Below are 16193 nucleotides of genomic sequence, written 5' to 3' on the forward strand. Positions count from 1 at the left end.
ATTCTCTTATTGTCTGTCTGTTCCTTGTAGAGTGTTCTTGCATTGTGCTGAGTGTTGAATTTCCAACAAGAATCATCTTTCTTCTTTGGGCAGTTGAACTCTTTTGGGGTAAGCTTGTTTGTTTTTTGTTTAGTTTTGGCTTTTTACAGGTGAGATGTGTCATGGGCATCTCTCCATTCCCTTGGACCTGGTGGATCTTTCAACGTGTCTCCCGTAGCTTCCATTTTGAGGGTTTGGTGCTGATTTGAAATTTCATAGAATCATAGAATACTAGGACTGGAAGGGACCTCGAGAGGTCATCGAGTCCAGTCCCCTGCCCTCATGGCAGGACCAACAAATTTCCTGCTGTGTGGAATTCCTTCTGCTTCTCTCTTCTGGTGGCCATGTTCTGGTGGCATGGCCATGGTCTCCAACCACGTAAAATGCATGACCTCTTGCTTTTAGTGGTTATAAACTGCTAGGCTACGTCTCTGATTTCCTCTGCTCCATTCTACCTTGACTCTAAAAACGCCTCTGTTTCTATTATTCTCAGTAACATCTTACTTTGCCTCTTCAATCCAAGAATATTTTCTTCTAGCACTGCCACCAATTTGTACTTCATGCATAGTAAATCTTCTGTCTTTAGGCAGGAAACATGACATGATGCAGCTGGTACAGTTCACCACAGTTATTCTATTTCTGGTCATCTTGATACCACATGTAGTGCTGAATTTGGAATGCAAACCCCCTCACATCCTTCCTATAAACTCCCTTTGAAACTCCTTTTGTAGGTGCCTCTGCAGATCTTGAGATCACCCACAAAGTGACTTTTACACTATATCTTTGCTGCTTACCTCAGCTTGCCACCAGGAGTGAAGAACCGCTCAGAGACTTCAGACTCTCTCTGATTTCCTCTGTCTCCTTTCTGGCCTGCTCCATTCTACTTTGAATCTACTGGTGTTTCCCAAATCTAATTGTCTAGGAATTAGAATTGACTAGAATTGTCTAGGTCTGATCTAAGGTCCAAGGGCTATAGCCTCACAGTCTTTAACAAGGATGTTGATCAGGGAATGTCTCCATAGCAGTTAAACACCCATGGTTGACCTCGGTCAGTTAATCTTTCTCTCTCTCTCTTCCCTCCCCCTCCCCCCCCCCCCAAAACAAACATAGAATGCTAGAACTCTTGAGGTCCCTTCCAGTTCATCAGGTTCAATCCCCTGCACTCACAGCAGGACCAAGCACTGTCTTGATCATCGCTGACAGAAGTTTATCTAACCTTCCCGTAAATATCTCCAGTGATGGAAAAACAACAAGGAGTCCAGTGGCACTTTAAAGACTGACTAATTTATTAGGGTATCAGGGTATAAGCTTTCATAAGCTACCGCTCACTTTCTCAGATGCTGAAAAGAGAGAAAAAAATGGGATACAAAGATGGGAGTGTGATATCAGTGCTAATTAACTTAAGAGGGGATATGGAGATTCCACAACCTCTGTTAGCAATTTATTCCAGTGCTTAACCACACTGACAGGAAATTTTTCCTAATGTCCAACCTAATATCTTGGTTTCAGCATTCTCCATTTTTCTCCATTTGCACGACAGGTATTTTTTTATAGTATTTCATCCTATAGAGTAGCTGACAAAACATGCAGTTCATGTGCAAATAATCTGTGTTTAAATATTTTTACCATTCAGTTTGACAAAGGATATGCCTACAGCATCCGCCATAGCTATGGGAAAGAAGGCAAGAGGACTGATTATACACCATTCAGCTGCATGAAGATAATCCTCTCCAATCCACCTAGTCAAGGGGATTATCATGGTGAGTATTTATAACTGACATGTTCAGAATGTATGGAACCCAGAAGCTCTGGAAGAGACCTGGGTAGATGAGTGTATTACAGGCAGGAGTTACTAGTTCGTAGCTTGTGCCAATCATTGCTACCAAGCCAGTGCTCTATTACTTTTCTGGTGATTTGTCTTATTACTGAACTAGGTCAGGCAAGAGAAATTTGTACAACTGTAATTCAGTATGGCTTCTCTCTTTTTTTTTTTTTCTTCCTGGCTTTCTTTTTTACACTTTTCAGTTTGTTTTATAAGTGTCTTAGAAAACAGGCCCTGAAGTTTCTCACAGCTCTACTTTGAGTGGCTAACAAACTCCAGTATTATTATGCCTATTTAGTTTTGAATAGGATAATCATTCAGCAGTACTGTTCAACTTTGAATCTCATGGTTTTAGTCTGTTTAATAAGTTAAGATTAAAAATTTAATATATCGACTTCACATATTTCTGTAAATCTGACCAATCCTTGGTATAGAATGATACATAAAACTCTCATGTAATAGTCTTTGTGCTTTCTTGTACATTAGCATTGGTACTGTGTGAAACTTAATTTTTCAGCAGAGCTTGGGCAAAAATTTTCAATTACCTGACAGCTAGTAAAGATTGATTCCTTTACATTAAGTTTAATAAATGTTAACACTTCTCCCTGTGCAACATTTTCTGGAGAACCTTCTGTTTCTAGAGTAGTCCTTTTATCCACTCCTTCGTCCTAAGTTAATTTGAAAAGACTATGGCAGATAAGTAGTGTGTTGGACTATTCATCCAGCTGGGCTGCTATGTGACACAGTGACTGTGTGTGTAGTGCACTGCATTCCAGGGGGATGCTTTCAAAAGTTCCTAAGGAATTGTAGGCATTCATTCAATAGGAATTGTGCTCTTCAATCTCTTAAGACTGTGTTTTCCTATTTTATTTGGCCACGGAACCCTTTTTTAAAAAACCCCAAAAATGCCAGGGGAAACTGGTCAACCCGGAAAAAGAAAAAAAACACCAAACCCTTACTTTCACGTTGCAGAACCCCAGAATTCTGTGGAGCACTATTTGGGAAACACTGCCTTTGGATATGTCTATATTGCAGATGAAAGTAAGCCTCCAGCCTGTTTAGATAGTTTGTGCTCAGTGAGCTAAAATAGCACTGTGAAAACTTTGCTACCTATTCTGTGTTTTGATTTGCGGTGGGGGGGGGGGGGGTTGAGAATTAGTTTTAGCCTCTGTTAGTGCTGCAGTGGTGGGATTCTTCAAGATATTTTTTACAATGGAATAAATATTCTTGTGCCATTCTTCCCTTTTATTTTAGTTTTCCTATTGCTTGTGTGTGTGCCCATCACAGCCTAACGTTACCTTTTGTATTTGAGTTTACTTCACATGTGACAAAGTGATAGCTGTTTTGTGACTGTTTATGCTTGTTAAAAAGGAACCTAATTTAAAACAGTTTCCCATTCAACAAATGTGAATCTTGGTCTGCTTATGTTGTTAGTGCTTTATGTAACTCTTGAGCCTGTAATACCCTGATAACTAGAGTAAAGCAGTTTTACACATGGGCAATTAACTTCTTTATTAATAAGCTGATAGATAATTAAGAACAGCTTAGTTAGCACAATAATACACTTGAGAGACTAAGTCCTGGGTAAGTAATCTTGTTTGTGTGCTTGTTTTTTTCCCTTGTCAGGGTGCCCATTTCGCCACAGTGACCCTGAGCTGCTGAAGCAGAAGCTCCAGTCATACAAGATTCCTCCCACTGGGATAACTCAGGTAGGGCATATTCTGTTTGCACTCCTCAGTAATGAGGAGTCAGGCACTGCCTTTCAATTTAATTTAATATCCACGTAGCAATGCACAGTACAACTTGTCAGCATATCTTTCTTATTGTAAAAGAAGAGAATAATGCTTCTCTGAATTATTACTTTTGCTGGCAATGTTTTTACCAAGCAGCTAAATGGAATTTTAACTTTTTTTTTAAAACTTATTGCAGTGGGGATGGTGAGGGATTTAGCACTGTTTCTTTTAAGTTAATTTTACTGCAATTTATTATTAAAGATTCCTATTGAAGGTGGCAGTTAATGGTAACATTCTTTTTTGAATACTGTTTTGTAATGTTGTCTGAAAGTGTGAAAGTTATAATGTTGTGTAGTCAGTGGAAATTGTGATGTGGATTAGTCACTATGCTATGTAATATAAAATGCTAATAATCCATTAGTTCCAAAATATATGTGTTTTAAAATGCTTCATTGTACTGAACTATTTTAATCAATAAAAGTACATTATGCTGTTTTGCAAAATTTTATCAAGATGTCAGTACTTTCTTAAAAGCAAGCATTAATAAAGTATTGCAGAAAACCTGATGTAACCAAGAGATGATGAAGGAATAAGGATGTTTTGATATTGGGAGCTAATTTCTTACACTGTTAGACTGGCTGAGGAGTTGGTTGTGTAAAAGGACAACTATTACCCTTACTGCGGGAAGCCAAATGGATCACAAAGCTTAACAAAGAACATTTTTAAAAAATGTACTTTAGATGGCCAAAACCTATTTTAAGGCTGTAGCCAACAGAAAATATTTTTCTTCCCTCATGAGTGAAAGGTAAAGCATCTGATATACACACAGGTGATTGAACTATAGGTGGAAAATTTGAAAGCCCTATTGAAATCAACAAACAGTCCTGTGGCACCATTGAACTTAGTCTTTCTTGGATGCCTGCTGAAGAAACAATCAGGGTATTGATTAAATATCAGTGATCTATAGTATTTTTGTGCAGGAATACATATGCTTATCCAGTTCTGGAAGGCCCCAAACTATTGGTCCTGTCTCCTGTTGTATATTTACTTTTACCTAGATTCATAAAAATAAATGTCCCTAATGAAAGATGTCACCCTGCAAGTTGCAAATCAATAGCCAGCCATCTTTCTAGCATCAGTTCAGTAAATAAAACATTACAGTGAAACCTTTGTTATCTGGCACTCTGTTAACCAGAAAACTTTAACCGGCATTGCCCCCAGCCACAATATTGTCACATGTTCAGGCACACAGGCCTGGCTTGGTTTACTGTGATTGGCTTAAAAAAAATTTATTTAAGAAGTACTAATCTTGAACTCAAAATAGAAATGTGAGTCCAACTGCCTCACACTACAAAACTACCAATATTAAAAATGTAAGTTTTACTAGTATTGTCCATTGGTTTTTCCTAGGTTGATGGGGACCCTCAGATAACTGGAATGTCCTAATCCCTGAGCATGCCGAATAACACAGATTTTACTGTATTTACTTGTCTTAAGCACCTCAGTTATTAGCAGGGCTTGCCATGCGCATATCAGGCGGCGCCGGCTGTGCCGGCTTGCAATCTACTCGCCACAAGCGAGTAGATTACATGATTTGTCAAGCCCTAGTTATTAGTGATGCCTTCTTTGAGACAAACACCTACAAGACCTTTTTCAAACATCTTAAAGGTAAAATAACCACTCGTGGAAGTGAAGAAACAGAGCCAGATTAATACCCAGAAGTCAGCTATTACAGGACAGGCCCAACAAGGAAAATAACAGACCACCACTGGTTATCACTTAAGCCCCCAGCTAAAACCCTTCAGTGTATCATTGACAATCTACAACCTACCCTGGAAAATGATCCCTCACTCTTACAGACTTTGTGAGATAGGCTAGTGCTTTCCTACTGACAGCCCCCTAACCTGAAGTAAATACTCACCAGCAGACACGCAAAACACCACAGAAACATTAACCCAGAAATCTATCCCTGCAACAAACCCCATTGCCAACTCTGTCCAAATATCTATGCCAGTGACACCATCACGGGATCTAACTACATAAGCCAAACCATCAGGGGCTCCTCCACGTTCACATCTTCTAACATGCTATATGCTATCATGTGCCAGCAATGCCCCTCTGACTATATATTTGCCAAACTGGACAGTCTCTGCACTAAAGGATAAATGGACACAAATCAGACATCAAGAAAGACAACGTACAAAACCCAGCAGGAGAACAATTTGACTTCCCTGGACAGTCAGTAATGGATGTAAAAGCAAGTCATCCTTCTACAAAACCAGATTACGAAGATAAACAGCAGTGCTGCAATTCATTTGCAAATTTAACATGACCAAATTAGGACTGAATAAGGCTTTAGATTGGTTATCTCCCTACAAATGGAATTTTCCTTCTATTGGTATTCACACCTCCACATCAGCTGCTGAGAGAGAGCCCTCATCCACCCAGAGTGAATTGACCTTGCTAATACTGATTCTACGCTTGATAAGTAACTTTTCTCTTTTGACATACTAGTACATATGTACAGGCTGAACTTCTGTAGTCTGGCATCTCTGTGACATCACTGGTGCCAAACCAGAGAATTTGCCAAACCATGGGAAGTCAGGATTGTCTAGCAGCATTACCAAGTCTTCCACTGTTTAATGGACTCTTAGAAGACATTTGGAAGTATACCCCATGATAGGTGGACATCCGGCTAACTAAAATCATGCCAAACCACAGATGTTGCTGAGCCAGAGTGTGCTGGATTAAGAGGTTCAACCTGCAGATCCCTGTCTCTGTAATTTCCACTCCAATGCATGTGGTGAAGTGGTTTTTACCCACACTAGATTATCCCCAAGAAATCTGTTAGTCTTTAAGGTGCCACAGGCCTGCTTGTTATCTTTTTATATGCTTCAAATCTTGGTGCTGGTTGAGATTTTTCCACGATCATTGGAAATGGTGAAAAGCAGACACTTTAGTGGATCGTTAGTGTATTTTGATGTGGTATATTTGGGATTGATCCTGTATACTTGGATGAGCGGATAGTATATTTATATTCATCATAGTCCCATAGCTCGGGTAAGTCATATGTGTTTCCTAAATTAGGAATTCGCTTCATTGAGGTAGTACAGGCAGTCCCTGGGTTACGTGGATCCGACTTATGTCGGATCCCTACTTAAGAACGGGGTGAGGGAACCCTGAACTAGCTGCGCCTCCCCCCCCCCCCCCCAGCAGACCGCCGAGACGCGCTGTGGCGCTCCCGCCGCCCATGTCCTCTGCGGTGAGAAAAGCTGCTCCGCGTCTCCCTGGTCTGCTGGGGGGATCCCTGCAGCAGACCAGAGACACGCGGAGCAAAGCTGCGTCGGACGCGGGCGGCGGGACCGCGGCACGTCTGGGCGGTCCCGCCGCCCGCGTCCTCCGCGGCGAGAAAAGCCACTCTGCGTCTCCCTGGTCTGCTTGGGGGGGGAGGATGCAGCTTTTCTCGCCGCGGAGGACGCGGGCAGCGGGACCGCCCAGACGTACCATGGTCCCGCCGCCCCCATCCTCCGCAGTGAGAAAAGCCTGGTCTGCTGGGGGGGAGGGGGGCGCAGCTAGTGCGTGCCCCCCTCCCCCAGCACACCAGGCTTTTCTCGCCGCTTGTCAGTTTCAGCAGCGGCTGAATCAGGGCGCCTGGGGTAGAGCAGCTGGGGGGCTGCTGGGTTGGTCCCACAGCGCCGAGGTGCGGCCCTGCGGGGACCTACCCGGCAGCGCTCCAGCTGCTCTGTCCCAGTCGTCCTGATTCAGCCGCTGTTGAAACTGATCAGCGGCTGATTCCAGGAAGCCCGGGGCAGAGCAGCTCTGCCTCAGGTTTCCTGTAGTCAGCCGCTGGTCAGTTTCAGCAGCGGCTGACTTGGGGACACCTGGGGCAGAGCAGTTGGGGTGCTGCCGGGTTGGTCCAGTAGCGCCGAGGAGCGGCGCTGCGGGTCCAACCCAGCAGTACCCCAGCTGCTCTGCCCCAGGCGTCCCCAAGAGCAGCTGGGGTGCTGCTGGGTTGGTCCTGCCGTGCCAAAGGTCAGCGCTACCAGACCAACCCAGCAGCACTCCAGCTGCTTTGCCCCAGGCGTCTCTGATTCAGCCGCTGTTGAAACTGATCTGCGGCTGATTCCAGGAATCCCAGGGCAAAGCAGCTGGTCAGTTTCAGCAGCGGTTGAATCGGGAACACCTGGGGTACAATATGTACCAGTTCCGACTTACATACAAATTCAACTTAAGAACAAACCTACAGTGCCTATCTTGTACGTAACCCGGGGACTGCCTGTATCCACTATCAACAACTCTCTTGAAAGTTTCCTAATGGTTAAAAATTATGCTAATTTGCTTTTAAGTAGCCTTTTCACTTTTAGATCTCAAAATTCTTTGAGCAAAGATAAGTATTCTTATTCTCATTTTATAATTTAGGGAAACTGTGACTGATGATAGGTGAAGTCATTTCCTCATAGTCATAAAGCAGGATAGTGGCAAACTCAAAAATAAAAATAGTATCTCCTTAATATACGATCAGTGACCTATACATTAGACCATGCTACCCGCCTCATTTTAAAACAATAGTTTTATTTAAAGTCTTGTTGCTCCCATTCTACAGGAGAAATTCATGCAACAATAATGATTTTGAGCCTACATGCTTGTTTTCTTATAACTAGCTTTTTATATTAATGCAATCTAGATGTACTGTTCTCAAGGCTTGTCTACACTATTTTGTATCACTTTATATTTGCAAACTGTTATACTGTTTTTATTATAGTTATAATTTTATTTTAAAAGTAAATTTGCAGAAATATGCTATACTACCATAAGACACATTTATACTGATATAACTGCATCCACACTAGGGTTTGTTTATTTAGGTAAAAAAATCACCATGCTTGCTGAAGAAGATTTGTTTTAAACTAATTTAAAACTGTAAACAAGGTGGGTAGGCAGTTCCTACCCATTGCTGGAGTTCAGAGGTAGGAATGGAGTCAGAGTCTAAAAATACCATATTATTTACTAGTGTGATGAAATTTCATCTAGGAAAAAAACCATTTTCAGTAGGGAAGAATATCAATAGCCATTGCTTTTTTTGTGACGATATGGCCTGGAACTTGTACCGTTGCCTATTTTCCCAGCACTGTGGCTCTTAAAGGGGTGGCTCATTTGGGCCCCTATTGTGGTTTTTTTTGCTCAACAAGTTTTCTTTTTTTGTTTTTGTTTTTCCCTCAACGAGTTTTCCTTTCTTACAAAAAAAAAAAAAAAAAAGCACTGCCAATCGGAAACAGCGATAGCTGACAAAAGCAGAGAAGGTAAAATCATTAATGTAAATGTAAAAATGAAATTTAAAACATTTGGGATAAACTTTCAGATTCGTGACTGGATTTAGCTTCCAGTTTACAAACAGATTCAAATTGTTCAGATAAATCTCTTTCCACAGCTCAGAAAATATAACCAACCATAAGGTACACTTTTAAAGTTGTGTGCAGAAATAGGCATATGCGTAGGAGTATGTTTCCATAGGCTCAAACCTCAAATGTATAGGAAAGAAATAAAAGGTCATGGAGCAATATGCTAATATACCTGTTGTATATTGTTCTCTTTGCTCCAATTAAAATTAATCATTTAAGGCAGATGTTTGGATTCCAATGTACTATACTTATTGATACATCTGCCTCAAAAATAGATAAAGGAATTGCATCTACAGCTGTCTAGGAACTAATAATTCTTAGATTGTCCTTTATGCCATTTCCGTCTACCTCTGCTTCAATGCCTACCCCACCTTGACATTTCAGTGGTTCTAAGCAGGCATTTGTTAGAACGCTCGACGATATTGTACTAGTTCCCAGAATGCCAGACTAATTTTTAATTTATTTGCAAGCTGCCTTTCCCATTTATTCAGTGCTTGGTCCTACCTCACCATGGAGTTTTGGATGTTGAGCAATATAGAAGTGGAATGCACCCCTCAATTTATTTCTGTCCCTTCCTTCCTCTCTCCCTCTGTCTTTGTCTGTTTTCAAGGACTCTGCTCATGAAAAGCTTCTTGTCCAATACAGTATATTCAATCTCTCCTTCAGATGTGAGCTGAGCAGAGGTTCTGTAGAATTTGAGAGAGTTTTTTTTCCTAATCCCAAAATCCAAGGAAGGTCAGACCTGTAGGCTCAACAACTCTCTCAGAAAGATAAAAGTTTCTCATGATCACCTGGCATCCATTATTTCTTCTCTGAATCCATGAGACTGGTATGCCATCCTCAGTTTAAGGGATGATTACTTCCATATGCTGATATACTAAGGGCACAGAGAGTTCCTCAGATTTGTAGTGAAACACTTGCATTGCTGGTTCATGGGCTTCCATTTGGCTTATCTGCAGTTTCTCTGATGGTCACAAAATGTATGGTCGTAGTATATTCTTCAAGAGATTGGGAGTGAATGTACACTTGTTCCTGTATGACTGGGTAGTCAAAACTCAGGTTATATCCAGTGTTCATCTAAATCAGTTAACCTTAAGGATTTAGAACTACTCACTAATGCATACAAGTCTATCCTTTGCCTGGTGCAGATGCTAGAATGTAGGGGCTCTGTTGAACATTACCCAAGCCAGAACGTTCCTGATAGTCAAAATTCCAGTCTGTTCACACACTCATGCAGATCTCAGGATTCATCCAGTCACAACTACCCAAAATTGCATTTGGCTTTTAAGGCACAAGTCCATCTGTACATATGTAGTTCAGCTCAAAAGGCTGAACCTCAAACCCTGTCAGATGTGATTGGCCTCAGCGTACTTGCCTTATTGTCTGCATCTGGACAGTGTACTCACAGTACCATCTCGGATTCTAATTTTGCTCAAATTGATAGTCAAATCGTCTGAACGTTTGTGCTGGCATTCCCTTAGCCCTCAATGCTGAAACATTTGGAATTAACCCTGACATTTACTCCAAGTACTTGTTATTTGACTTATATTCAGTTCATCTTTCCGATAGATCAGGCCATTGCTATCTCATTAGAGGAGCATTTTAATAATGTTTTAAAATGTTCAAAGTATGACCTTAGGAAGTATTGTGGCTAAATGGACACCTGACTTAATGTTGTGTAGACATTTTGCCCCCAGTTCTGCTTTGGATCCACCCACAGTTGTGGTCCTGGCTCCAGGCCAAGACTCTGCTCCTTGTCCCAAACATGCTCCCAGCTGAGTCCCAGCCACAGTTCCTGGCCCTACTATGGCATTGGGACCAGACTTGGCTCCCATCCCCAATTATGGCTCCATTCCCAGTCATGATCTCAGCTGCAGCCTGACCCTTCCTGGGGCCCCAACTCAGGCTTCCAACTGTAGCCCCTGTGAAATGGGTTGTGGACGGGACGGGAGTAAGAAGGGAATTACATAAAAAGTATAGAGACTACTGTTATAAAATGTTCACGCAAAAAGTTTGTGATCATTCCTGATTGCCAAAATGCCAGATGTTTCATCAGAAAAAAATGTCAAGGTTCAAGTTTATGTGAAGGTAAAAGCCTGTCTGGATGTGTCTTGCTGAAGTTATCAGTCCAGTCTGGAGGCAGAAATGAATTTGATGGTGAATAAATGGCTTTGGATTGTGGGCATCTTAAAATTTCTATTAAATCAGAGAGCTTTCTTGGGGGCGGGGAAACCCCTGAGTGTGTGAGGAGAAAAACAAAAGAATACTTGATTTGGGCTTTGGCTATCTTGAGGTAGAGGAATAGTCTTGTGGGTAATGCAGAAAACTAGAATTATTCCCATTTTCTCGTAGCCTGCCTCTTGGACACTTATCTCAAAACGTCTGTATGTTATTAGTTCACATTTACACAGATGCAACACAATAATACTATCTACCTTTTAAGAGAAGTTTTTCCTCTAAGTATTGTTGAAATCATTATGCTTTCTGGATTGCGGTTCATATATGTTCTTAATTACTAAGGCTACTGTACTTTTGGGCAATAGAATTAAGGCAAATATGTTGGTAAATTCACTGGACTAATGATCTACATCCTCTTGGAACTGAAGAAGGTTTTAGAGATGGTGAATCTTAAATGGGGATGTTAAAATGCATTTATTTGTGTAAATGAAATTTTCAGCAGATACTAGGGATGTTAAATATAGTTTAATCAACTAATTGACTAGTTGATGGAATATCCATTGACTAGTTGATTAGTCGATAAACAGGGGAGCCACAGCGTGGTTAGCTGCCAGGACCAGGAGCTAACCCCGCTGTCTCTGTCTTTTAAATTTTATTAAGAGCCGGAAGGTTCTTAATACATTCAAAAACCAGAGTCGCAGTGTCTGGTACTGGGTGTGAGTCGGGAACCAGCAGCAAGGAGGGTAGGGGCAAGCAACTAGTCGAGGAACTTGCTGACTTTCTGCTAAGCTTTTGCTTGTTGGATAGTCACTTAAATTTCTAGAGAATACATGTTTACATTCTGGAGGGTGGGGAGAAGGTGGGTGCACAAACTCCTTTTCCACTGCCCCCTTTTGCCTCGGTATCAGAGGTGGGGGAACAGTCAGCTGAGTGGGGGTCGGTATGCATGGAGAGCTAGCTTCAAAACTGGCTCTCTGAGTGTACCAGCTCCCACTTACCCCCCTTACCCTCCACGCTGCTGACTATCAGAGGCAGTAGGGAGATGGGGGTGGAGATGGCTCTGTGGGAGCCAGCATGTGCGTGGGGCTGGCTTTCCGCATGTACCACCTTTCACCTCCCTCACTGTCTCTGATACAGAGGCAGTGTAAGGAGGGTGTATGTAGTCAGTATGATTAATGTATAAGCCCAGGCTTATTGTTTAATCGTGTGTAACACTATAACATCCCTTGTTTTCATACTGATTGATGCAAGTCAGATAGTCCTTAACTAGGTGAGTTGACATGGTTACGCATTTCCATGATATACTTATAATAACAATAAAACAAGTGACATAATACTTAGTAAGATTTACTTCTCTGATTATACTTTCTAAAGATCAAAATGAATCCTAGATAGGGATGTTTAAAAGTGAGTAATTGGGTACCCTTGTAACCACTGAAAATTTCAGTGGTTTTACACAGTTACACACATCCAGAGCCAACTCACTGGCTGCCGCTCCACAGGGCTACCTCTGAATCATGTTAGAAACTGTAATTTATTTGGATTCCTTGGGAGATTAGTTAAGAACCACTGAAGATTTTGAAGCCACTATTGAGCATACTAAATCTAAGAACTGTAAATACTTTTTAGTGATAAAATCTTTTCAAGTGGACAATGTAAGAAACTTAAGAGTAGCATTATGTCTTGGAAACTTTACAGCAAAGATAAATCTTTGCAACACTTGCCATGTGTGTATATCAACACAAACTACTAAAAGTTTTTCTACTTTTTTTTTTTTTGGTTGGGAAATATTCATTAGTAGATGATGGCCTTTCTATTATTTTGTGAATAGTAACTGTTTTAAAAGTATCTTTTTGCCCATGTTATTGTAAATTGCACCCCTTTTGATTTATAGTATACGAACAGCATTTTGATTGTTACATTTACAGGCAGTCCCCGACTTAGGCGGATCTGACTTATGTTGGATCTGCACTTACGAACGGGGTTTTTCTCGCCCCGGAGCTCACGGGTGGCGGATCGCCACCCATGTCCTCCGGAGCGAGAAAAGCTTTTCCTGGTCTGCTGGGGGGGGTCCAGCAAAGTCGCTGGACCCCCCCCCCCCCCAGCAGACCAGGGACACCCGAGCAAAGCCACCCAGGCAGCGGGACTCCACCCGCCTGGGCGGCTTTGCTCCTGTCCCCCGGTCTGCTGGGGGGGGGGGGGAGGTCCAGCAAAGCCGCTGGACCCCCCCCCAGCAGACCAGGGACACCCGAGCAAAGCCGCCGCCTGGGAGGCTTTACGAGCAAAGCCGCCCAGGCGGCGGCTTTGCTCGGGTGTCCCTGGTCTTCTGGGGGGGTCCAGCAGCTTTGCTGGACCCCCCCCCCCCAGCAGACCAGGGGGACAGGAGCAAAGCCGCGAAGCACGCCCGCAGTGGGCGTGCTCCAAGGCTTTGCTCCCCGTCTCCCTGCAGACCAGGGAGACGGAGAGCAAAGCCGCAGAGCACCCCCGTAGAAGGACAGCCCAAGTGCGCCCGGGCTGTCCCGCTGCGGGCGTGCTCCGCGGCTTTGCTCCTGTCCCCCTGGTCTGCTGGGGGGGTCCAGCAAAGCTGCTGGAAACTAGGGAATCTGACTACTGTCATTTAAATCTGAACAACTGTCAAATCAAGAGAAGCCAGTGAACTAATAGAAAGTCTCTCTCCCAGAAAGAGCTGAAAACAGAGTTTGCAAAACATCTCATTTCATATACTTCTAATTTCCAAGCATAAAAACATTAAATTAGAAATAGTACAAAAAAAAAACCCTAGAAGGTTGCAAACTTAATTACTGTGACAAAGGAAATGGCAGAACTAAAGTTGCTCACACAGTAGACTATTAAAAGTGAACTGCAGAAACTGGGGAAAAAACACTACCATATAAATTTTTGTATGTCATAGTTTAAAAATAGAAAATAAATTTTCATTTAAAAGTTTATCCAGGGGTTGCTGAAACAAATAGAAACTGTAGAGCTGGAATTCATTTGCAAATTTGACAGTGTTACCTGAGGCTTGAATAGCAACATTAACTAGCTGATGCACTACAATGCCAATTTCTCCTGCCTTTAACATTCACATTTCCACATCAGAAGTTATGAATGGGACACATCCAGCCCATTAATTAGCTTCACTAACATGGGCCCTAAAGTTGACAGGTCAATGCTTTTTGCCACTATTTATATATATATATATAAGTTGGATTCTGTTAATTCCATTCTGACTCATCTGATGAAGTGGGTTTTGCTCATGATTATTTACACACACACACACACACACACACACACACACACACACACACACTCTCTCTCTCTCTCTCTCTCTCTCTCTCTCTCTCTCTCTCTCTCTCTCTCTCAGGTGCCATAGGAATACCTGTTGAAACAAATATATTAACATATTGCCACAGTAGTGGAGTTACTGATCTGTTAGCTATTTAATGAGTTCTTCACTGGCACCCTAAAAATTAAGATTTATGCTAAAGGGTTATGGAATAAAAGTGAAAAGGAAGGCTTGTTTGTAGTGCAACCTCTATGTAGCTATTTTTGAAGGTACTTTGATTGAGCAGGTGCTTTAGGGTAAAGCCCTCCACGGATACAAATTTATATCCATACCTGTATGCGCAAAAATGATCTGCAGATATGTGCATTGACATCTGTGGTTGCTCATACCTGCAGATATTAAGTGGATATATGAAAATTTGCAGTATTCTAGATTATAACAATTTTTATATGCTTCTGCATCTATATCCACAAAAATGAGCTGTGAATATCTGCATCCAAGTCCACAGATGCAGATACCTGTGATATAAAGGGAATATCTGCAGATTTGCAGGGCTCTACTTCATGGATTATTACCCTTTTAAAAATCTTACTGTTAGTTTGAATAGAAGCAGTCTTGTTGCTTGGCAGTAGATTTTCACTGTTCTGGTGATGGTGAGTTTTGAGGAAGCTGCTAACATTTGTGATGCAGCTGAAAATCATGAGAACAAAATTGTTGCCCCTATAAGAAAGAGTAAATGAGGAATATAATAGGGGCAACAACTGAGGCAAAACTGAAAGAATGATTTCATAGACTGCACCTGAACATTTTGAGAAAACAGTGTTTAATGCAGATAGAGAGGGTAGTACAATATATATATTGTATAAAAATGGAGCTTTCAAAAAATCATGGTGTTCAGTATACAGTACAAAATTAAATATCAAACAGCAAGAGAAGGATACATGCCCCATATCAGCAAGTAACCAAAGGTCATAGTAAAGTCCTAACAGAGCAGGTTGAGTTGTGCTGAGATATTTAGAAACTGACCTGAAACTGGAACAAATAATAACGTGTTCAAGTATGTTCCAGAAGCTGCACCTTAATCACATCTTCAGTCACCTTTGAAATAAAATGAAGGTTAGAAATTGTGTCATATTTGGTTAAATCCAGAGTAGAAAGACTTGTGTTTTTAAGAATAGAGGTAACTGCAGCAATTTAAGAAAGAAATTAAACTGATCTTGAGTAAGTGAAAGTAATTATTAGTAATTGCTGAGCCCAAGGTGCAACATCTTAAGTATATAAGCCAAAGATCTAGAGAGCAGATGGTTGGATACCACTGACAAACATAATTGTAATGTCATCTATCTACTATATATTTGAGGGGTCTGTCAGTCTTTTTGTTCAAGAACTTCTCCTAAACAGCAAGAGTTAGAGCCACCAAATTAGGTATTCAGCTTCCTCTTATCATAACTTAAAGCAAGTAAGGGTTTGGTTGTGCCTAGAATGGGATTGCGTCTCATAAAATCTTACATAAAAGAGAATCACCAGGCAGGTGAAAGAGGCTAGCTGGGGACGCCCCCATCATCCAGGATTTCCCCAATCCCAATCCTCCCATCCCTCAGGTACCCATTTTGGGGAGGGCTGAAGCTTCCTCCCCCCTTCCCTTGATTCATAGAGGGACATTGCTTGCTGTTTCCCTTTGTCAGGGGGTGAGGGAAAAGTGCACACTTAGCTGTATTTCCCACTATGCTTGGGGA

General features: G+C 41.8%; 1 protein-coding gene across 5 annotated transcripts in view; it reads left to right on the plus strand.

Annotated features, from left to right (window-relative positions):
• Positions 1-16193, plus strand: part of PRIM2 (DNA primase subunit 2) — a 226769-nt gene that overhangs the window by 192196 nt on the left and 18380 nt on the right. For all 5 annotated transcript variants that reach the window (XM_075923673.1, XM_075923677.1, XM_075923676.1 and 2 more), the window contains 2 exons: positions 1673-1799; positions 3488-3570. In XM_075923673.1, coding sequence (XP_075779788.1) covers positions 1673-1799; positions 3488-3570 — 210 coding nt within the window. The remainder of the gene's footprint in view (positions 1-1672; positions 1800-3487; positions 3571-16193) is intronic.

This window comes from Pelodiscus sinensis, chromosome 3 (genome assembly GCF_049634645.1).
Source record: "Pelodiscus sinensis isolate JC-2024 chromosome 3, ASM4963464v1, whole genome shotgun sequence".
NCBI classification, from domain to species: Eukaryota; Metazoa; Chordata; order Testudines; family Trionychidae; genus Pelodiscus; species Pelodiscus sinensis.